The sequence below is a fragment of the Bombyx mori genome, chromosome 26 (assembly GCF_030269925.1).
Source record: "Bombyx mori chromosome 26, ASM3026992v2".
Taxonomy (NCBI): domain Eukaryota; kingdom Metazoa; phylum Arthropoda; class Insecta; order Lepidoptera; family Bombycidae; genus Bombyx; species Bombyx mori.
In genome coordinates this window covers 6,091,405-6,115,980 of record NC_085132.1, presented here as the reverse complement: position 1 = coordinate 6,115,980, position 24,576 = coordinate 6,091,405, and the positions used below count along the sequence as shown (strand labels likewise).

Genomic DNA, 24,576 nt, shown 5'->3' with positions numbered 1-24,576 from the left:
TGCGACACGTATGTCCGGCCCATTGCCACTTCAGCTTGCTAACCTTTAGGACTATGTCGGTTACTTTGGTTCTTTGACGAATTTCATCATTTCTGACTCGATCCATCAAAGAAACACCGAGCATACACCTTTCCATAGCACGCTGAGCGACTTTGAGCTTACGGACCAAACCTACGGTTAATGTCCACGTTTCAGCGCCATATGTCATGACCGGCAGCACACAAGCGTTGAAAACTTTTGTCTTTAAGCATTGCGGGATTGCTGAGTTCAAGATGTGACGGAGTTTTCCATACGCAGCCCAGCCCAACTGTATGCGCCTATCAGCTTCCTTCTCAAAGTTGGCCCTGCCCAGCTGAATAATTTGGCCTAGATAGGTGTATTCAGACACAACTTCGAGTACCGCAGATTCGACCATTACCGGTCCAGGAATGATATGGTTGTTGAACATGACCTTAGTTTTGTCCAGATTCATTCCCAGGCCAACACGTCGTGACGCGGCATTGAGCTCACCTAGCATACAGCTGAGATCCTCCAGCGACTCTGCCATTATAACGATATCGTCCGCAAATCGGAGGTGTGAAAGATACTCGCCATTGACATTGATGCCCAGTTTACTCCAGTCCAGAGTCTTGAAGACATCCTCGAGAGCAGCAGTGAACAGCTTCGGCGATATAACGTCACCCTGTCTCACCCTTCTGTGAAGCTCAATCGGGTTTGTCTGCTGGTTTTGGATCTGGACTGTCATTTTGGCGGCTTTATATAAACTCTTCAACACCTCAACGTACCGATAATCGACTAGGCATCGCTGTAAGGATTCCAGAACAGCCCAAGTTTCGATGGAGTCGAAGGCTTTTTCGTAGTCCACAAACGCGAGACACAGAGGACGATTGTATTCTTCAGTCTTCTGAATAACCTGTCTAAGCGTGTGGATGTGGTCTACCGTACTGTAGCATTTGCGAAACCCAGCCTGCTCCGGAGGTTGGAACTCGTCAAGTCTAGAGGCCAAGCGATTTGTAAGGACTCTCGAGAACAGCTTATAAATATGGCTAAGAAGTGAAATAGGCCTGTAGTTCTTGAGCAGAGCACGGTCTCCCTTCTTAAAGAAAAGAATAACAGTACCCTTGCTCCAGGCTTCCGGTGTAGTCGTTTTTTGGATGACGGTGTTGAACGTTGTGCATAATTGGTTGAGAACTGGTGTACCACTTGCTTTCAACAATTCTGTACTAATTCCGTCATCCCCTGTAGCTCTGTTATTTCTAAGCTGTTCCAAAGCAGCCCTTATCTCCTCTATACTGACGTCGGGTATGTCTTCCGTATAGTGGCGGACTAAAGGGGCTCGGTGATCATTCTCTAGGTGGGCAAAGGGTTTGGGAGCATGTGAGGCATAGAGACTACGGTAGTAGTTCTCCACTTCAGTGAGGACTTCTGATCTTGAGTTAACAATTCTTCCATCGGCAGTTTTGAGCTTCGTCAGATGGCTTCGGCCTAGTTGTTGCTGCCGTATAAACACTTTGGTGCCTTTGTTTTGTTCTATTGCCTCTTTAATCTTTGTTGTGTTGAATTGGCGAAGGTCACGCCTAATCAGTTTTTTGATTTTAGTGTTTATAGTTTTTCCATCTGACGGAGCAGCATCTGCAGTTTCCCTTCGCTGTTTCATCAATAGCAGGGTCTCGTTGGAGAGTTTAGTGTCTTGGCCTTTTCTGCTATGCTGAAAGTATTTATTGCCCACTTCTCTTAGAATTTTCACCATTTCGTTGGTACGCTTATCCACATCGCAGTCAGTTTCCAAAACGTCAAACCTGTTTTTGACTTCTAATTGGAAGTTTTCTGGGGGCTCCGAGATTTGTTGCCTAGTTGGTCGCAAGCCAGACTTTACCATACGCGATCTTTCCAGCTTAATGTCGATATTTAGGGTGCCGCGTACCAGCCGGTGATCGCTGCCAGTCTTAACCCTATTGATCACGGTGACATCCCTAAATATGTGCCGCTTATTCGCTAAAATGAAGTCTATTTCATTTCTAGTCTTCCCGTCTGGGCTTTGCCAGGTCCATTTTCTGTGGAGTCCTTTCTTGAAGAATGAATTCATCAAGAAAAGCCCCCGCATCTCAAGAAAATTTACCAGCATTTGCCCTCGGGAATTCCTAGAGCCAACACCGTGGGGTCCCAATACAGGCTCTCCACATTCTTGTATTCCTACTTTCGCGTTGAAATCCCCCGTCACTACGGTATAATGGGTCTTAGTGGTGCGTTCGATGGCTTTTACGATATCATCGTAAAAGACCGCGCAAACTTCGTCAGAGTATGTGGATGTGGGAGCGTATGCTTGCACAACTTTTAATGAGTATCTACTGTTTAGTTTTACTACAAGATACGCAACCCGCGCCGACACACTACTGACTTCCGTTATGTTGTTGACAAGGGATTTGTGGACAAGGAAACCAACGCCGCCCGGCGAGAGCTGTTCTCCTTCTCGATAGAAGAGCATATTCCCTGAAGCTAGTCGTTCGCAACCCTCTCCCTCTCTTCGGGTTTCCGATAGGCCAATAATATGCCAATGTATTGCGCTCAATTCTGTCTCCAGCTCTTCGAGATGTTCAGTTTTCAGCAATGTCCGTATATTATATGCGCCAAGGTACAGTCGTTTATGGCAGCCGGATCGCACCGGGGGATTCTTAGCACCCCCTGCCCCACCGTTACCGTGGCCGCTGCCGTAACCAGGAATAGCGGGGCTGCCCGGGACTGGGGGCCGTTCATTTCCAAACGTCAGGAGGAAATTCTACCTTTTCGGTGGCGCTGTATCGAATCAGAAATACCATCCATGTAACTTACGGCTCTCGAAAGTCTCTCCTCCACGTTTGTCCGCGCTAAGACATCTCTTTAAATGATATTTTAAAAGGAGCCTCAACTACAAGCAGCAGCTTGGTAATGCCCTAGTACGCTGAAATCCACGACCTATAGCAATAAACGAAATTCGAAATAAATAAGTAGCAAATAACACTGCCTCTTTGGTACCTAGGTACTCCTAACACGCCCAGGTCATTGACAGTTTGACGCATTTCCTCAAAATGTGTACCTATAGTCTGACTTCCGCTATTTCCATTCGTGTTTTTAAATTAATAATTAATCAAATAATCATTTATGTACTTCAAAAATGTTCTTATCTCCAATTTAAGAACTAACTTCTCTGACCTGTGTTTTACGTCACCAATCCTTGCAAAAATATCACAACAAGAATAATTATTATTCTCTTCCTTCATTCCATATTTTACACAGAAGATCTCACGTCTCTAGTACACGTCTCTCTGTACACGAAGAGATCAATAACTATTAATAGGCCAATAAACAGGTAGTTAATTTGATCGCGTACCTACTAAATCACAGATGGCCATCGTAAAATATAAAACACACGCCTGGTCATTACTTGGATGTGTACTTACGTACTGAGTAATATCGGTGACTGTTTTACCGGGAAATGTGATTTTCGCGATGACTTCTTTTTTTTTGAAGTGAAACTTCCTTATCGGCGTTGGAAAAAAATTTACCGTCACATTTTTCGGTTACGCGTCACATTTTTCCGTTACGCGCCATCTGTTTTGTATTCATGTCTATGATAATAAAATCCTTTTGTTTAAACTTTATCTAATTTAACTTTTTTGTATTCATGTCTATGATAATAAAATCCTTTTGTTTAAACTTTATCTAATTTAACTTTATTTAACCAATTTCTAGAAAGTTGCATGTAGATCATTTTTCGAAAAATAAGGCCATAAATAAGTTTCACTTCTTACGTGTGTACACTAGTACACGCACACATTTTTTCAGTATACAATCACTGTCACCGAGCATTTCGGTTTAAATAATTCGATATAATTCGTATAAACAAATGAAATCTCGGTCAACTCTATCAAGACGATATTCTTAATATGGTGTCTGTAGGTGCGCTTTTGAAAGTAAATTGTGAATTTGCTGCTCATGTACCTACCTACATAAAAATTTAGAGTCGCGTAGCCTAAAGGATAAGACGTCCGGTGCATTCGTATCTAGCGACACTGAGCAAGTAATCACTACGTTATATCTAGCGATGCACCGGTGTTCGAATCCCGCGAATACAAATTTTTCTAATGAAATACGTACTTAACAAATCTTCACGATTGACTTCCACCGTGAAGGAATAACATGGTGTAGTAAAAATCAAACCAGCAAAATTATAATTAGCATAATTACTGGTGGTAGGAACTGATGTGAGTCCGAGCGGGTAGGTACCACCACCCCGCCTATTTCTGCCGTGAAGCAGTAATGCGTTTCGATTTGAAGAGTGGGATAGCTGTTGTAACTATACTGAGACCTCAGGACTTATATCTCAAGGTGGTTGGCGCATTTACGTTGTAGATGTCTATGGGCTCCAGTAACCACTTAACACCAGGTGGGCTGTGAGTTCGTCCACCCATCTAAGCAATAAAAAAAATGTGTGCGTGTACTAGTGTACACACGTAAGAAGTGAAACTTATTTATGGCCTTATTTTTCGAAAAATGATCTACATGCAACTTTCTAGAAATTGGTTAAATAAAGTTAAATTAGATAAAGTTTAAACAAAAGGATTTTATTATCATAGACATGAATACAAAAAAGTTAAATTAGATAAAGTTTAAACAAAAGGATTTTATTATCATAGACATGAATACAAAACAGATGGCGCGTAACGGAAAAATGTGACGCGTAACCGAAAAATGTGACGGTAAATTTTTTTCCAACGCCGATAAGGAAGTTTCACTTCAAAAAAAGTATTTTTGAGAATTAAAATTCTTCAATTATATTTCCGTGAAAAGCGTAGCATGTAAAAAGGACGTTGGCTTCCGAACTGATTCGGTCCCGTGCTCCTTCCGAAAACGAGAATCATCATCTGCTATGACTCATCATTTACGTTTTAAAGCGTCATAAAAGTAATTTTTTATTTTGTGAACAACTTTACACGTTCAGAGAAACTGTCATAGTCGCTTACACGTTTACCTACCTATGTTTTCGTATTTATTTAGTTTTAACAAAAACTTTGTACCCCTTTTTACGAAAATTGTGCAGACGGAGGCGTATGAAATTTCCCACACATATAGAGAATATAGAGAAGGAGTGTAGAATGTCAATATTTTTATTTAAATTATGCATAAAAAATACATTAAATCAACAAAAAAAAAAACATTACACACACTACCACGTATTTGACACACACACGCATTTATACTATTTGTTTATTGTCAAACTTTCCTTATTGCTTAAAGTCAGTGGTCAAATTGAGAATCGATTAATTATTGTTTGTCTTTATTAATATTTGTCTATAGGTAGTCTTGGCGAAATCTGTGATTATAGAAGTAAAATAAATAGTCTTTGATAATAGAACCCTAATAATGTTCAAACTTATAATTTCAATTAATTATTGTCGAATTTCGACTACTACGGGTGCACTAGTCTACATAAGTATTTAGCCCACCCGATAATGAATTGTCGCCATCTTTCGTGGACATCAGATGCATGCCAGGGGCACAATGAACCAGCTGTCATAGCACACACGGTTTTTTTGTAATTTTACTGAAAGTAAGTCTCATTCAAAATGCATTATTGGCCAGCGTGTGGAACTTCGGAGACAAAGACGAATATCGAATGATTATAAATTCAAAAGAGTCACTATTAAACATTAAAATGTTGTTGCCATAAATTACTGAATACCTTTGGTTCTTTATCATCGAACAAGAATATTAGAAGAATTACCGATATCAGCTGACCTTCTTCTTAAATATCGTTAGTTCCTTGTGACCTTATTCAGAATTGTCATGTGTGAAAACGGTTTTCTGGAAGAAATCGCTTTAGCGTATAGACTGTTTATTGTACAAATCAACTATTGACTGATTTTCTATATAAATTTTGTTTTCGTGTGCAATAAAGGATATTGTCTCTCTCTTTACGTATTTTTCATAGAACAATAACAAACTACAAATATACTTATGGATAGAAATAATAAACCATAGGTCATGATAGCAACTGATAATAATATGATGGCAAACATATCTATGTGCTCCTAAAACGCTATTAAACAAACTGAGCTTGGAAGTGTTGTATTATTTCTGGACAGAAATAAAATGAATTTCCCGATTTTCTATCAAACTCTGGAATTATGAATCTTTTCTTTCAACGTGGTTTTTAAATGTCACTTAACGGTGAGATAAACTCGACTTCTGACTCTGTTGGCGTGCACGAACTATGGGAGTCTGCCTACTAGCTACGATCAAGTGAACTGTAGGCTAGTCTACATATGCAATACGCCTATTACATGTGAATATTTCGTAAGTTCGTATCTCATTACAAGCACTGGTATCCGCTGGCAGGATTCGAATACCGGGAGAGTCACAGCGCACGATACGAATGCACTGGGCGTCTTAACCTTTAGACCACGATGGCTTAAAAAATATCAGCTAATAATTAGGCACAGTTAACTTTGCTGATAAATTACTCCCGCTTACGATGAATGTGAAAATAAAATGTTCTAAATCTAAGCTTTTCAGTGCTTCGTAAATATTAGTTATCGCACTATTATTATTGCTGTTTACTTAATGTCCATTTATACGGTTTATAGCGTGCATGACTGACAGACATAACGACTGAGTTAGCGACTTAGAATATTTCAAATATTATTCTGACACACTGAACTGGGCCCTAGAGAAAACACGTTTTTCGGCGTTAACGTCAGACTCGAGTTTCACGGTTCGTTCGCCGTGATTTATGTACTTCCTTCGCGGAGTTGGGAGCATCATCGCGCTTCGAGCATCTTCACGGAAAACGAATTGGCAGAGCGGCAAGCCGAAGTTACTGGTAACGCACAGACGAACCGATGACACAACGGGATGTTCTCTTACGTCTTTATTTATAAAACCGTTGCGACCAACGGTAGCCGCGCGCTTCTTCCCGCAAATATTATCGTCAACGTACCTAACTAGTATCGAGTAGTATTTCAGCGCCGGCGCTTACTTCAAATAGTGTCGTACGCAGCGGCCATCTGTTTCGTGAATAAACAAATCGTTGTGATAAAAGCGTGTTAAACAGCGAACATGGACAGTTTAGACGTGCCGCCCAAGTATCCGCCGCCACCGCCTCCCCAGAGGCCGGTCAGGCCAAAGATCACCCTTCAGATGCCCGATTCGATAATACCAATAACACCGATGACGGCGCGAAGCCAGGGAACGGGATCCGTGTACTGGGACCCAAAGTTTCATGTGAAGCCCCCCGGAACGCCAGGGTCCCACATTTCGGATCCGCACGGACACTTCAATCCTTTCATGCACATGTATCACAATAAGGCTTCGGAGTTCATGTTCAAACAGTTCGAAGGTTTTAAAGACTTTACGATGAACACGGCTAAAAGTGGTTTGAGCGCCGGTGAAAAGACAGCCTTCTGGGTGTACAATAAACTGAAGTTGCTCTCGAGGAGATGGTTCACCCATCTGTTCCTATCGATGTGTTTGGCGTTGTACAGTGTTATGGGTGCCGCGATATTTGTTACATTGGAAAGTAAGTAGTTGAAATGAGTTTTTTTAATTTACATTTCTCAATTTTTTGTTCAAATGTTTTAGTTTTATTTTAGTATTTTCTTCAGAGTTTGCGAGTCGTAGACACATCTAAATTACTTTTATGGCTTAATCTCGTGATTTTTGTCGATATCATATTGTTTCCTACGCCACAAATAATTATAAGTAGTTTAATTTTGTGCTGTTTTATTGTAGTAGCTTCCATCTTCTATAAAGTACGTTTTATCGATTTTGGATTGCTGAAAAAAAAACTATGTTTTAGTTGTCTTCGTTAAATTAGGCTTATTTGTTCGAATTTTTCCACAGAATTATAAATATAAAAAGAATATAAACAAACACAGAAAATGCATCAAAGAAATTGCTTAAAAAGGAATAAATGGCTTCCAATTATTTTTTAATTCGATTGAACAGAAATTCTTGAAGTTCGGTGAAATCTTCACTTTTTCTTTCAGAAAGTGTTGTCAGTCATCATATCATCCAGTCACGTCAATGTGTTTCAATATGCAAGTAGTGAAGTACTTAATGTTACGTAGCAGCATTATAATATTACTAGCTGTACCCGACCGCTTTGCTGGACATTTTAAATTAATTTATTATTCGTCACCCCCATAAACATTCTCATCATTAACGCCCCCGCAACTGGTGTAGGGAGTCCAAGACTCATATAAGTATTAGCCTATCCATTAAGTACATGTATTCTCTACATGGATACCAAGTTTCAAGTGAATCGGATGCATGGTTCAGTAGTTATAACGGAACATCCGTAAAAACCACTGTAGATTTATATATTAGTATAGATAGTACATATATAATATTACGTAGGACTCCATAGGGGAGATGCTTCACGTTTCAGCCTAGTATTTATCAGGGTCCAGAGACACTCTACCCAATGCATCAGCCCGCTGACTTTCTAGCCGGATCTTCTTAGCGGGTCGCGATTCCGATCCGGTAGTAGACTTATTCGTGAAGCATCTGCCTTTGTGTTGTTAGGTCTCTTTTGGAGGCGCTAGGAAAATTATTGCAAATCCCATCCCTCCTCTTGATGATATTGGAGAGTCCTCCAGGCCACCAGTAATCCCTCATTCATAAACAAAAAAGGTTCAGAGACATCAGGCATTCGTGAATTCCACCGACCAGCATGCAGCATTCCACCGACATGAGGTCTAGTTCTCAATTGATATCACGCACGTTGTAACTGTTATCCTAAATTATAAATTTTGATATTCGTTTTTTTCTTCTTCTTAAATAGCGAAAATTGTATTTATTCTAGGAGCATAACACGTATTTTCTTTCAATTAAAACTAGGTTAGCGATAGTATATACTACGTATGGCTAATAGATTCCAAATTTTTTATTTATTTATTGTTTATATGGTTGGACGAGCTCACAGCCCACCTGGTGTTAAATGGTTACTGAAGCACATAGACATCTACTACGTAAATGCGCCACCCACCTTGAGAAATAAGTTCTAAGGTCTCAAGTATATTTGTTGGGTACGTATTTCATTATTATAAAAAAATTGGTACCCCCCTGAGATTCGAACACCGGTACATCGCTCAATACGAATGCACCGGACGTCTTATCCTTTAGGCCACGAAGACTTCATAAAAATCTCTAGGATGCTTTGACGATATATATTTTTTATATTTTTAATTACTAGTTCTGAATCTGAATGATATCTCGTGTCTTAACAATTCTTTTGATCTAATACATTTTACATAAAATGAATGTTATATAATAGTTATTTTGTAGTTATTTCCTCCTATTTTGTAATTGTTTTGATTTATAATTGTGTTAAAGCAGCGTGAATCGTTTTCCCTAACAATAGAATTCCATTTTCCCCAAAAGATAATGAAAAGTATACTGTAGTAGTATTTTGTGTTACGTATTAGGCTTTTGAGCGGATGGACCTGTTAAAATTAAATATGGTCGCCTTTAAAATATAAAATAAAACTGGGATATATCTTTCTTTTTCTCCACCTTCATAACATGTCATTGATATTGATAGATAGTTAGAAGAATATACAAAGTATGTCTTATTTATTAATTCATCTGTAAGAAATTGAGCAAGAACAATTTCCACGGAAGATCTAAGGAGTTGTTTGAGATGATCTCATCATCTCGTTTTTACCATCGCACCGCCCGCCACTGCAGTAGAGTTCATTCATACTACTTGGAGCCATTGCGTTCATCCACAGTGCTTTTCCAGAGATCTTTTTTGCCACGTACCATCCGGCTTTGGAATTAGCTGCTCCTCCACAGTGTTTCTCGAGCGCTATAACATCTCCTTCTTCAAACGAGGCTTATGGAGAGTACTCAACGTTAGACATCGGCTTGGCTCTGCCCCTTGCATTGTTGAATTCCATGGGCGACTCTGGGTGGGCTGAATGCTCGTATGCCTACAAGGGCTTTAAAATAAATAAAAATGATTTGAAATATTTACTTTTCAAAAAATATAGTCTATAAACTTAATTATAATAACCCTAATTACGGTCAACGTTGATAAAGATTTTTGAAATCTCATTATACACAACCACCGTATGGTATTGTACTAGTTCACTTATAAGTATACCTAAGTGAACATATTGATTGGAAAATCTGAGGTTTTTAAATCCCTTTAATGCCCACCACAGCTGACTGTCTCGACGAAAGCATTAAAGTTTTGAAGTAAGTTTTATATTCTTTGTTAAATTGTTGGCTAAGATTATTTCTTATGTTGAATAATTTATTTCGTTTTCGTTACTTTTTTATAAATGTTTTATTTATTTATTAAGTTGCACCAACAAAGTGATCAGCGATATAAAACATTGAACAATTGACAAAAGTTCATGGCAGATGTCACCTTAATTATAGGTACATTCGACAGTGCATTAACAACAAAAATAAATTAAAAATTATATAACTAAGATTTGATTACATTTGATTGATTACTTAAGATTAATTTATATTTAATTGGGAAATGATTCGCGACAGATTTTTCCTGTAAGTTGTGAGACAATTAGAAAAAACATCTATTTCACTTAAAATTAGTTCAGCGCAATCGGACAACTCCGAAGGAACATTGACGGAGACCGCGCTGCCGTGGACATTATTGTAGTCCCAAAGGATTTTGGGATTTTTAGGATTTTGTTGAAAGATATTTGATTTCGTTAGAAGAAATATGTAACCCGCTAAGTTTCTCGCCAGATCTTCTCAGTTCCGGTCCGATAGTAGATTCATTCGTGAAGCAGCTGCTCTTGAGTTTTAGGTCTCCTTCGGAGGCGCTCGGGCACCTGTTACCAAATCCCACCCCTCCTAGCTGGGCCTTTGCTTGCCCACCTGTCCTGGTGAAATTGGAAAGGCCTCCGGGCCACCAGTAATCCTTCAATAATAAAAAAAGGGAGAAGTAGCAATAAAATATTCGTGAAAAATAAAAAATAAACATGGAAAAAATCACAGCGATATTTGTACGGTTGACGCTTAAAAAAACATCATAGAAATATTACATGTTATGAAAAGCAATTTCTTGAGTATTTAGCCTTGAATGAGTCATCTATTTCTTAAAATTCATATTTATAATGTTTTAAAAATAAACACTCGACATAATCTGGTGAAAATAGATTTAATGGTGATACATCTTATAACGTCGTGGGTGGGTGTTGTAAAAACTAATAGATATTTACAATAAGAATTTAAGAAAAAAATTCAATCTGATCTAACGTTATTTTTTTTTCATTTATTCGAATTTTGAATGAAAGTTTTTCAACCAAGCTTTAGCTTTGTCCGAGACGATCATAGGTAAGTAAACGTTATGATACATAGTTAAATGTCCATTATTTATAAATTCTACTTGTTGTTCTACTTTTTTTTTATTTTGCTTAGATGGGTGGACGAGCTCACAGCCCACCTGGTGTTAAGTGGCTACTGGAGCCCATGGACATCTACAACGTAAATGCGCCACCCACCTTGAGATATAAGTTCTAAGATCTCAGTATAGTTACAACGGCTGCTCCACCCTTCAAACCGAAACGCATTACTGCTTCACGGCAGAAATAGGCAGGGCGGTGGTACCTACCCACGCGGACTCACAAGAGATCCTACCACCAGTAAGAAAGAGAAGAAGTAAGAAGAAGAAGTAAGAAAAAGAACTTGTAGAGTAACTAAACTAAAAGCTCTAAATTATCAATAGTATGAACGTTTGCGATTTTTTTTGTTCTGGTTATAGGTACCGGCGGCAGTAGCATGTGTGAAAATTCTAGTGCTTAATGTGAAATGCAAATTACCCCTAATGATTTTAGATTTTCAGGGAGAAATTCCAAATATTTCCGAAATATCTAGCCGTACGGGTTAATTTTCGAAATGGCCTAGCCTTTATAGGTAGATAGATAAGTCGTAAAATAGTATTTTAAGTTGTTCCAGAAATATTTAAAATTTTTGCTGTAACTTGAAATTCAGACGGGACTTTCATTGGTATGTGATTTAAAAAGAAGAAAAAAAAAAGCCAAAGTTCCCACGGATATTCACAGAAAATTTATTGTAGCTCAAGTGTTTTGTTATTTTTAGTTATTTATTTAATACGGCAGCTTTGAATATCAAATAAAAACCTTACCCTACAAATATAAACTCAGATTAATAACTATGTACCCAAACGTAAAAAACTAGGTTCAAATGTAATAACCTATTTATGCAGTGTATCAAAACATTTGGTTGTTGTTTTAATATTTTTTATTCGTTAGGGATGTCGTAAAGCTGTCACTTTTTATTACCATTACTGTTTACCTTCGGATGTAGGATATTTGTCGTTCAATATTTAAACGAATTTATGATTAATACAGAGATGACTAAAGTTTTTAAACTAAGGCATTTGATTATTGACTGATATAATATTAAAAAAATGCGTTTAATATTATTACGTGTTGTTTTTGCTTCATATTTCTACAAATAGGAAAAAAGTTCGTTGGAGTCTGAATGTAATAGCCGAGTGTAATCAAAGAGTCTAAAGTCTAAGCCGTTGGGGCAAATAGAAACTTCAAATTTTGACAGTTGTTGTTTTTTATGTCAAACGAATTCCAGAGTTAAATCAATTGAATTCTTATTCAATTGAGCTTCAGAGATGTAAAGTTTTTACTGTTATGTACTTTCAGAACATGTAGTTTCAACCGTGCCAAGTCTGGCCGAGTCACTAGTAAATAGTGAATTCTAATATTATATAATTCTAATATAGAATAAATTCTAAATTATTGTGTATCTACACGTATAAAAACGCTTGCATAAGCCTAACGTATAGTACGTTAGGCTTATGTAAGCGTTAGTTTTAATATAAGTTCCGTCTTAATAATAAGGCCTACGACTATTACATGAGTGGGTATCGTTTTGCCTATCTCAAATCGATGCAAATGCTATTCATTTTATAGTTTAAGAATGACGTTGTACCAGATTTCGATCTTACGTCTTAAGGTATCCACGTTATAGCTTCTTATTATCGAATAACAATAGTAATAAGAAATTATATTCTCTAGGTTGAAGTACGCAGTATGCCGATGGGTCAAGAGCGCGTTCTCTATTTATAATTACAATAAACTAAACAATTTATAAGAGTTTTATATTTTTTTATTTAAATAGAACAGTTGCGATACAAACGATAACAGTTCTTATTACTATTTAACACGGCACTGTTTAGTTAAAACATATTTTACAGTCCATTTAAAACACATAAACTGGTTGACGACCACTGGAGGTTAAAATAAAATAAATAGACTTTTAAATTTAGTCTAACATGTGCTACTACTGGTTTTAGGTAAATTGTTTCTTGGATTTTACTATTAAAAGCAAAATTTTGTAATAACAGATACGATTTAACTGTCGGTAAGCGCAATTGAGAGTAATATAACGGTATTTGGAAAGAAAAAATCCACATCACTATATAATATAATATTGTTTCGATAGTGTTGGAGTATTTGACAATGAATGAATATTTAAAACGTAGGCTTCCTTGTGTCCCTAAATATTTAAATGGTTTATCGGAATAAAAAAAAAAGACTCAATTCAATTGTACTTAGACTTAGAAATTTAAACTTCAATCTCAAAACTATTGTCCGGTTTTCGTGAAATACTTTTACGATTTAATCATACTTTAATTTTCAACGATAATAATATACTAGATGATGACCTATGACTAGATGATGAGGTTTTTTTTTTGATAACACCATCTTGTTGTGTCTTTAAAGTGGTTAGTTGCCCTCAATTAAGAAAAATAGTATTATTATTCGCCAATAGAAGTCAGGAAGAGTTGATTATTGAAAACATGAATAAAACAACATTTTCTGAAAATAAATCGTAGCTAGATCGATTTATCGCCCCCGAAATCCCCTGTATACAAAATTTTATGAAAATCGTTGGAGCCGTTTCCGAGATTCAGATTATATATACATACAAGAATTTCTCGTTTAAAGGTATAAGATAATAATCAACGACAATTTAAAAAACTTCTGAATACTGAATTAAAATAAAACAACGTGATTCAAACTGTGACGGGAAGCGAATGACCGAGCTTTAATAAATCGAATGTAATGAAACAGATTAGTTATTATAACTAAGTATCAGGAGATGTCACCAGTAGCATCTGTATTTTGATATATTTACAACATGAATATATTATTATATAAATTAAAAAAAAAAAACAAGCACAGTTTTTTTTTTATTGCTTATATTGGTGGACGATCTCACAGCCCACCTGATGTTAAGTGGTTACTGGAGCCCATGGACATCTACAACGTAAATGCGCCACCCACCTTGAGATATAAGTTCTAAGATCTCAGTATAGTTACAACGGCTACCCCACCCTTCAAACCGAAACGCATTACTGCTTCACGGCAGAAATAGGCAGGGCGGTGGTACCTACCCGCGCGGACTCACAAGAGGTCCTACCACCAGTAAAGATGATTAAGATACTGATAGTATGATAGTATGATAAGATACTGATACAGATGATTAAGATACTGATAGTTTGTTGTAACTTTGGAAATTATTTAAAAGCAACTAGATAACGTTTGAAAGCGTATTATGTAAAAGCATAAGGCGTTTTCTACACATTCCTAAAACTCAGGGCTGGTACAGTTACGCGTTATTTTCGTAAGTGCGAACCTACGCTACGCGCCGCTATGGAATTCACGTCGCTTATTTATTTTTATTTGTCACGTTTGTCTGACACACTTTTTGTACTGTCCACTGTTTAGATTATAGATTTTTAGATTATAATTTTTGTACAAGTTAATTAGTGTTGATTTAGCGGTTTAGCGGTTTATCTTTCTTGTTCTTAATTCGTTTGCTTTTTAGTGATTTTTTATTTATTGACTAGCTGACCCGGCAGGCTTTGTAGTGCCTCAATCGATAAATAAAAGACCAACGGGGGACACATCAAAGGAAAAACAATATTGTTATTTTTATTTAATTCCGAGCATTTTCATATTTATTTACCTTTTAAACCTTCTCTGGACTTCCACAAATAATTCAAGACCAAAATTAGCCAAATCGGTCCAGCCGTTCTCGAGTTTTAGCGAGACTAACGAACAGCAATTCTTTTTTATATATATATATATAGATAGATAGATAGATAGATTAGATGGGTGAACGAGTTCAGGGCCCAGTGTGAAGTGGTTAACGGAGGCCATAGACATCTACAACGTAAATGCCGCCGCCCACCTTGAGATATAAGTTCTATGGTCTCAAGTATAGTTACAGCGGCTGTCCCATCCTTCAAACCGAAACGCATTACTGCTTCACGGCTGAAATAGAAAGGGTGGTGGTGCCCCTTTAAAAGGCTTTAAATTTTAACCGTTTCAACCCTAAGCCGCCTACCACGTCCAACGCGAAAGTCACGCGATAAGGATCCTAAGCTGGTAAAAGGCTCATTAAGTACCGCACCTTCATTATAATTAACATTGTTATTTCACAAAATATTCGTGTAGACGTATACTGTTGCTAAAAACACAAACTCGGGTAATAAACTTTTTTCTCAATATAATCTATGCTATTCTCTTTTTGACAGAAAAAAAAAGAAACTAAAATGATCGATATGTTGAAGGAGAAAATAATAATTGACGTTCCGTTGTAGCCTCACGCGTACAAACCATCCAAGCCAAATGCAAAATATATATTCTACAATGGAATCATGATAAATAGCATCACATAAAATAAAATAAAAATTGAATCAAAATAAACTGCCAAAACTCGAAACATGCCGAGTAAGTTTTCTTTTATATATTTCTCAATAATTGATGATTATTTAATTACGTATTACGGATTTAATAATAATATGCATTATTATTAAGAAATGGCATAGTCCGTTAGCATTCTTATCGAACTGGGTCGAAATTCCGATACGGTGGTAGGTTCAGTGAAGGACTGCTCTAACTAGGGCTAGTGTTAGTACGTTCTCCCAGCAATTAGGAACGGAAAAAGGAATAAGGAAATTGTAATGAGATTAACGCGAGAATTTTCTTGAATCAGATTTACTTTAAAGTTTTAATTATACCGCACAGTTGAGACTTAAATAAGTCACGGCATTGATATTTTTATATTCGTAGAATATACTTCCACCAACCAGAAAATGAAAAAATCAAATGCTTATATAGCTAGCCATAGCTTACTCAATTCGATACTGTATTTTTCGTACTCACTTCATAATGTTATCGGTTTGTCCTGACTACAGAGTACCGTGCGTTTTCCCGCGCGTTTTTCTCTTCTCACCGGTCATCGCCCCCACCGAGAGGGTTGCCACATGGCAATCCTAAAATTGTACAGATTTTAATATATTAAAATTTATGTTGTAATTTAGAGTGTGCGATAAGTCGAGGGCTGATTATAAAATATAGGGCTTAAGACTTCATTGTTTGTTACTTTACCTAAATAATGTGACATAAAAATACAATTAACTTTAAGAATTGACTACGAAATTAACATGTTTATGGGGTTCTGTAGCTAATTCATAATGGTAGGTTGTACTCAATGACGGATTAAGGCTTGATGTCACCCTAGGCCCTGCTTATCGCGCCGTCCATAATGTTAGAATAAGTTTTATTAGTTTTAATCTAATATTTTTATTTAAAATAACCTTACAATTTTTTTTTTAAAAAATAATCTGAACTGATTTTCAAAGGGGACTGACTTTACTTTTTTTCGTTTATGAAATTTTTCCAGTCAGTAAGTCACCGTGGCCTAAAGGATAAGACGACCGGTACATTCGTATGGAGCGATTTGACTGTGCCGGTGTTCGAATCCCGCAAGCTGTTACCAATTTTTCTAATGAAATACATACTTGATACGCGTTCAAGAATGACGTTTTGTGAATCTATACTGACCTCGGTTCCACTGATATAACTATATAATATACTAGCGACCCGCCCTCTCTTCGCTTCGGAAACTGTAATTTATTATTGATTTCTCCACTATTTAATGGATATTATTATACATATAAACCTTGCTCTTCAATCACTATATCTATAAAAAAAACCGCATCAAAATCCGTTGCGTAGTTTTAAAGATTTAAACATACATAGGGATATAGGGACAGAGAAAGCGACTTTGTTTTATACTATGTAGTGATAAATAATAATCAAAGCTCACTCGCGATCTCGAAGTTTATAATAAATGTTGATGAAGTTTTTAATATAAAAAAGAATAACGGCAAATAAAGTTGTGCTGTTAAAGCTTTTATGAAAATGGAATCGGACACAGCACTTTAAATGCACGAGAGAGGGAGAGCTCTCGAATCTAAATTTTGATTGCATTCCAACATTATTTATCCCCGACCTGGTCTGAGTTAATTGTTTTACGCAGAAATAAAAATTTAAAGGTCTTCTCTCAGAACAAAACAAAAAATACTATTTAGATTTTTGTCCTTCACTGTTGATGTTCGGTCTGTGGATTTTTCTAGAGGCTGAACTAATAGATTGCTCGGATCTGGTGTGAATAGCACTACTACATATCGTCTTCTCGCATTAAAGCTGTATAATCTCAAAACTTACTAATTTTGCAGGAGAGTGTTTTAAAGGTTTAACATATTGTATTTTTTTTAATATTAATCATCTTTGCAACATTTATTTTTTATCTTTTACCAGTTACATTATCTGTCTTTTAAAGTAAGATAAAATTATATATTAATTTTGTTAATACTATTCAAAATATAGATGAACTAAAAAAAAAAAAACTACGCTTTTGACAGTATTTATGAGAAAAATACTGGTGATGATACTAAATGATTCCGCATATTAACTTAATTTCGAATATTTTTTGAAATTGTACATTTTTAATGCGAAAGGACGATATATTCTTGTAGATTGTACAACATATTTTTCTGAATAGTATTCTATCGTTTTTTTTATTGCTTAGATGGTACTACTGAGGGTGGTGGTACCTACCCGTGCGGACTCACAAAACGTCCTTTCAACCAGTAATTACGCAAGTTATATTTTTGCGGGTTTCATTTTTTATTACACGGTGTTAATCCGTCACTGTGGAAGTCGATCGTGAACAATTGTCAAGGACGTATTTCATTAGACAAATTGGTACCCGCCTCCGGGATTCGAACGCCGATGCATCGCTTGATACGATTGCACCAGATGTCTTAATCTTTAGGCCACGATGACTCGATGATGCTACGAACGCCACTTTATTGCTATTAGGGCTTAACGTGAGTCTGACCGGGATTGGTACCACTTCATGTTTTAGACGCGAAGCAATCGTAGGCGATGTCACTTATGGGACAAACGTTTTGCAATTCAATTGACTCTTTGGCTTTAGGTTTTAAGGTTCACTATAATTAATACAAAATGAAATGTGAGTTTGTCTATATATCCGTAGTTTATAAACGCGCGCAATTAGTCCCATGAAACCGATGTATTTCATACATTGAGTTATATTATAGTCTCGTCACTATAATATACAGCCGTGTAAGATTAAATTTTACTGAAGCATCGGTGGGTTTCTAATATAACATAGTATTTCTATTAGTTTTATTGAACTGTACTAAGGCAAAAATAATTTTATCAACACAATAATATATCAAAGCCAAGATTTATTACGAAATACAGTGTTTAATTAGGTATATTACGTTTGCTTGCTGCGAGACATTATTACTTTACTTTTCTTGATCACAGAGGCTAGTTAGCTTGAGTTATATTTTTTAAATATGTTATACATTTTGTAAAATATCCAGACTGGAGATAAACAAACTGAATAATGCTCTAAATTTAGATATTCAGAGAGGACCATCGTATTGATGACAACAACATTTTATGAGTCACGCTATGCGACCTAAAAGTCTCTCGAATTTCATAACGCTTTCACTGAAAATGACTCCTGTATATATTTTTATAAGCACTATACATCTCTCGGGTTACGGCGGCGACAGAAAAATTCTGCGTCACGCTTAGGACGGTGCGGACCTTTGAGTGAGACATTTTCACGTGAAATGTTTGTTTTTAACTCGTGAATATTGTTGATTCTGAAAATCGCAGCCGCATCGTTCTAATAACTCTCAAATTACTTTAATCTCAAATTAGAATTGTTGTCGTCGTCGTGGCCTAAAGGATAAGACGTCCGGTGCATTCGTGTTGAGCGATGCACCGGTGTTCGGTTCTCAGGCGGGTACCAATTTTTCTAATGAAATACGTACTCAACAAATGTTCACGATTGACTTCCACGGTGAAGGAATAACATCGTGTAATAAAAATCAAATCCGCAAAATTATAATTTGCGTAATTACTGGTGATAGGACCTCTTGTGAGTCCGCGCGGATTGGTACCACCGCCCTGCCTATTTCTACCGTGAAGCAGTAATGCGTTTCGGTTTGAAGGGCGGGGCAGCCGTTGTAACTATACTTGAGACTTTAGAACTTATATCTCAAGGTGGGTGGCGCATTTACGTTATAGATATCTATGGGCTCCAGTAACCACTTAACACCAGGTGGGCTGTGAGCTCGTCCACCCATCTAAGAAATAGAAATAAAAAAAAACCGGATAAATTGACTATATTCAGTCCTTAGAACTTATATCTCAAGGTGGGTGGCGCATTTACGTTGTAGACGTTACGTTGTAATTACAAAATATCTAGCACATAGATACTAGCTCCAGTTGAGTTTAGCGCTAGAGCTCAGTGGTTCAGTGGTCAGTCATGGACATGTCCAAAGTAAAATTCAAAAATACGCCGGATTGGATTACTTACCAAACCAACATCGATGCCTGAAAGTTAATGTCGAAGCATTTGTATGTAGCAATTTGCTCACATAATTTGTATGAATAATAAAATCGTTTGTATAAGAGTATTTGTCCTCTAAGCGTTTTTAAATTCGATCATCAGGATATTTGATATACATCATTGTTGTTGAATCCTCAAGGAAGTTATCTGTCATAGTACAGTTTCAAGAAGATAGTGAAATAATAATATAGTGAAAATATATTATTCTGGATTTCATATATTTTTTTAATATTCCACAGTAGTTTAATTCAATTATTCTTTTTTTATTTTATTTAAAGATGTTGCCAACTGTGACACTATCAATTGTACCTATAATTGGGGTGAAATTTGTGACGTACTTTTTTTTCGATATGCCCATGTTTTATATTGATCTGATAACTTTGTTATAACACAACTAAATAAATAAAAAAAATTAGTCACAAGTCACAATGGAGCGTAATTGAGTCTTACAATTTTTTTGATAATTATTCTCATTTCAGAATACAAGGAGCACGACATATGCACAGGTCGGAGGGCGAATAAGTCGTATTCGATAAAAGAATTACTGCAGTATGCAGTTGCTTACACAGCGTACTGCGTGTGTAGATCTCTACCGGTCATATTTTATCTATTACTCGGAGTATACTATTTCGTTTGTCAGACCGTATGGTGTATCCTGTTTTGCTCCTAAAGGTTGTTGTTTTGAAATTTATAATCATTTATTTCAATTTCGATACAAAGAACTTTTTTTTTTTGTAACATAAAACAAGCTTTGCCAGCGTTTCGAAGAAAAGCTACAGTTTAAAGAAGATTCGACCTAATAAACATGGAGCACACAGCCTAAACTATGTTATTTTTTTATTTGTTTTGTTTTTTTTTAAACAATCATTTTAATACGTAAAATCCATATTATTCTATAACTATCGTCAAATAGTCAATTAAAAAGATAAATATCGAGTGTCTCAGTCCGATCCGTGTCGTCTAATAAATAATGTAATTTATTGATATTTCAACATAATAAACATAAATAAAAAAAAATTGAAAATAATAATAATGTTTTTTCTTTTTTTTATTGTTGCTGAGAAGCGTGGACGAGCTCTCGGCCCACTTGGTATTAAGGGTTTACCGAAGCTCATAGACATCTATAACGTAAATTCCGCTACACACATATGAGTTCTAAAGTCTCCGTTTTTAAAGTATAACGGCTGCTTCATCCTTTGAACCGAAATGTATTACTGCTTCAACCTACCCGTGCAGACTCACAAGACGCCCTACCACCAGTATTTCAATTTCCAATGTTTCAATCTATATTAATTTATAAATCTACAGTGGTTTTTATGGATGTTCCGTTATAAATACTGAACCATACATCCGATTGACTTGAAACTTGGTATCCATGTAGAAAATACATGTACTTAATGGATAGGCTAATATTTATATGAGTGTTGGTCTCCTTACACAAGTTGCCGGGGCATTAATGATGAGAATCTTTGTGGGGGTGAGAAATAATAATGTTAATTTTAAATGCCCAGCGAAGCGGACGGGTACAGCTAGTTTTAATATAAAGTGACAGTATGTAGTGCTTATGACATTAGTTTACAGCGTCTGTGCATTTTTCTGTCACATAACGAATTAATGCAAAAAAAAAAAGATAAATTCCTCCGAACGCAAAACGTAAAAATGATATTTCTTTTATTCGAATATCATTATGCAACATTCTCACATAGCAAATAAATCGGTGTTAAAGAACAGCTCTCGCACGCAATTTATTGGTTGTTATTGCAGCCTACAAACATTCTTCAGGCATCAAACTCTTGTTAATAATTATTTTGAACATAATTTCAGTTGTTAGCTCATTTATTCGAGAACTTTACGGAAACGTTTGTATCGGTGAATGTTTACTTGTAACCGATATATTTCCTAGTATTACAATTTACAACGGTCTTGTATGTGTTAGCAATGTTTTTTTTTCAATTCTGAAATGACTTGCCAATGTATATTTTTATTAGAATTGTTCGGTATTTACTGCTATTTACTGAATATTGGTATATTCTCGTAGCTTGTTATTTATCCGGTCCGATATTTCCAATGTATCCGATATTTGAATATCGTAAAAAAGATAATAGGTGGTAAGGTATTTAATAGGTATGGATCACAGGTATAGGTAAAAGGTTTATCTATGTAGACAAACGAGCACACACACGGCTAATATGATGGTGATTGGTTTACCCTAATGAATGTCTGCAATACCAGGGGCACAGCCGACCACTCCCTACCGATAGATATTATGTTTATGAAGTTAGAAGTAGCTGGTCCTTCATCGTGAGAAGTCATATTGTGACTGGCAACGTGCCATATTTTACAATAGTGTGATGTTTCACTCTAAACTATAAAATTAGTTTCATTCATTTTAAATTATTTTTTTCTGTCTAATTTGATAGCCTTGAGAGGCTATGTCAGCGTAACCTTAACTAGTAGGTGATCTCACGGAGCTGCCAGAGCAGTGCTTCGCAGAATCTACCACCGGATCGGAAACGCGACCCACTGAGAAGATCCGGCGAGAAACTCAGTGGGCTGTGTTTGTGGGTTCTAAAGATCGCGTCACCGCATACGGTATGGTGTTGCGTAGCGTGCGTGAATGAGTTCCATAAAATTGCTACGGCATTAATTTTTTTATTATATTTTAATTTTGCGTCCATTACTTAGCCAACAATGGTTTTAAAGAAATGAAATGCCAATATAAATTGCTGAATGTTTCGTCAGCACCTATGACTGTGCGACATTTTTTTAAAGTTTAATTGAACAAAAATATATATTTTCGGATTTCATGGAGTATATAAGAACTGATAACACATAGATAGTTTAACTGTTCATTTAATACTGATTTGCAATTTGATGTATATACGTATATTATTATTTTATTTATTTCAGATATTACATCCATATTACATTCATTAAAAATAACATTTTCGGAATAAAATTAAAATTAATGTCATAAAAGTTACAACTTAATAAAAAACAAAAAAAAAGGTTAAAACTATCTTGATCCAGTGTTGCATTATTGAGCAGTCCAGATCCATCCAGTCCGCGAAGCGAATAGCCGCAGATACTCGTAGCTCTGAATCGAAATGACTTGACTGTCTTTCCTGAAAATTTACTGACCTCTCTTTAGCAAAATATAGGGAGCATAGGAAAAGATAATTATGATCTTCCTCGACTCAGGGTGACCTTAACCCGCTACCGAAGAGCATGAAACCAAAAAACGTGTTTGTCTTGTATGGCTTTGATTGATGAGTGAGGGATGAACGCCTTGAACCCTGCGAGAGAGCATTGGCATTGAACTTTGGGTAATAAATCATTGGAATCTCTTTTATTGCGTTGATTTATCGATGTCTTCCGGGTCTCAGTAAACATAGTCATGCTTTTAAAGGGCAAACGCGGAAGGGCAGTGCCATAGTATTATAGTTATGCCAAGGCAAATGATTTGCAAAAATATGACCTATGTTATACGCGTATACGGTGTAAAATACAATGTGACACATGCGTGCACTTCATACTTTGAAGTTCCGCTAAATAATGTTCGATATTTTCTGGTAACGTCTTCGTTTTTGTTCAAATGCTTTTTTTTTATTATTATTTCAACTCATGTTTTCCACCTGCTGTTAAGAGAGAGAGAGTATTCTTTATTGTACACCAAAAACAAATAAACAGTGCGAGACATTAAACACAAAAAAGTACAACCGGCGGTCTTATCGCTAAGAGCGATCTCTTCCAGACAACCGTCAGGTGGACAAGAATCATTTGGAAACGAACTACGCGCTGTGTACCATTCCAGTGAAATACATATACATGTATGTACACATACATATACACATACATACACACATACATATCTCCGTAAATATACATACAATTAATACACAAAGTATTATAATATAATAATAATTATTAAAAATAAAAAAATAATTAAATTTTGGTTAAGGTAAAAGGTTAATTGAGTCCGCACAATAAAATATGACGACGTTCACATTGAAACACGAATGGTTGGTAGTACAACAAATCTAATCCGGTGTTTACTGCTGCTATGGAACCTTCATATCTCCCTTGAAGAAGAACTTGTCATAGCCCTCAATAATCACCCTTGAGGAGTTGATTTTAGAGCCGATTTGTTAAAATCTCCGAAAAAGCACTATGGATGAGTGCGGCCCTCCCCCTAGTAATGGTAATGGCGGATGATATAAGAATATAAAGAAAATCCTCTCTCAAAATTCGTCACAGCACTCGTATAGTGCTTTGACAGGGCCTGATTTAGGGGAGGGCAACCGGGGCGAAATCTTTTCTTTCCTCCGAAACTTTATTTCAAATAATTATTGTCTCCGATTATATTTAGGTAGGTTTGTTAAATACTAACGAATCTACATTGTTTCACAATATATTATTTATTGGAAAACTCGATTGAAAATTGTTCATTTTATTTGGAAAATTATTTGCCCCGAGGCCTCCAGACCTCGAAATCCGGCCCTGTGCTTTGACATATACTGCTTTCGCTAATGCTCACGACCGACAGATAGTTACTGTTATGTAGGTAGGTTAAATATAGGTTGGCTGTGTGCTTGTCCAAATTCCAATCGTCCAATTATAATTTGCGTAATTACTGGTGGTAGGACCTCTTGTGAGTCCGCGCGGGTAGGTACCACCACCCTGCCTCTTTCTGCCGTGAAGCAGTAATGCGTTTCGGTTTGAAGGATGGGGCAGCCGTTGTAACTATACTTGAGACCTTAGAGCTTATAT

At 36.4% G+C, this 24,576-nt stretch overlaps 1 protein-coding gene and 1 long non-coding RNA gene across 2 annotated transcripts in view; both read left to right on the top strand.

Annotated features, from left to right (window-relative positions):
* The first annotated feature begins 6,771 nt into the window (after positions 1 to 6,771).
* LOC101737006 (potassium channel subfamily K member 18) overlaps positions 6,772 to 24,576 on the top strand; it is a 53,071-nt gene continuing 35,266 nt past the window's right edge. Inside the window, exon 1 of the mRNA XM_012691624.4 lies at positions 6,772 to 7,555. Within this exon, the coding sequence (XP_012547078.1) occupies positions 7,096 to 7,555 (460 nt within the window). The 5' untranslated portion in view covers positions 6,772 to 7,095. The remainder of the gene's footprint in view (positions 7,556 to 24,576) is intronic.
* On the top strand, positions 15,590 to 20,839 carry LOC101737138 (uncharacterized). Its single transcript, XR_209570.4, has 2 exons — positions 15,590 to 15,794; positions 20,286 to 20,839. It is a non-coding gene; the product is annotated as an uncharacterized LOC101737138 (long non-coding RNA).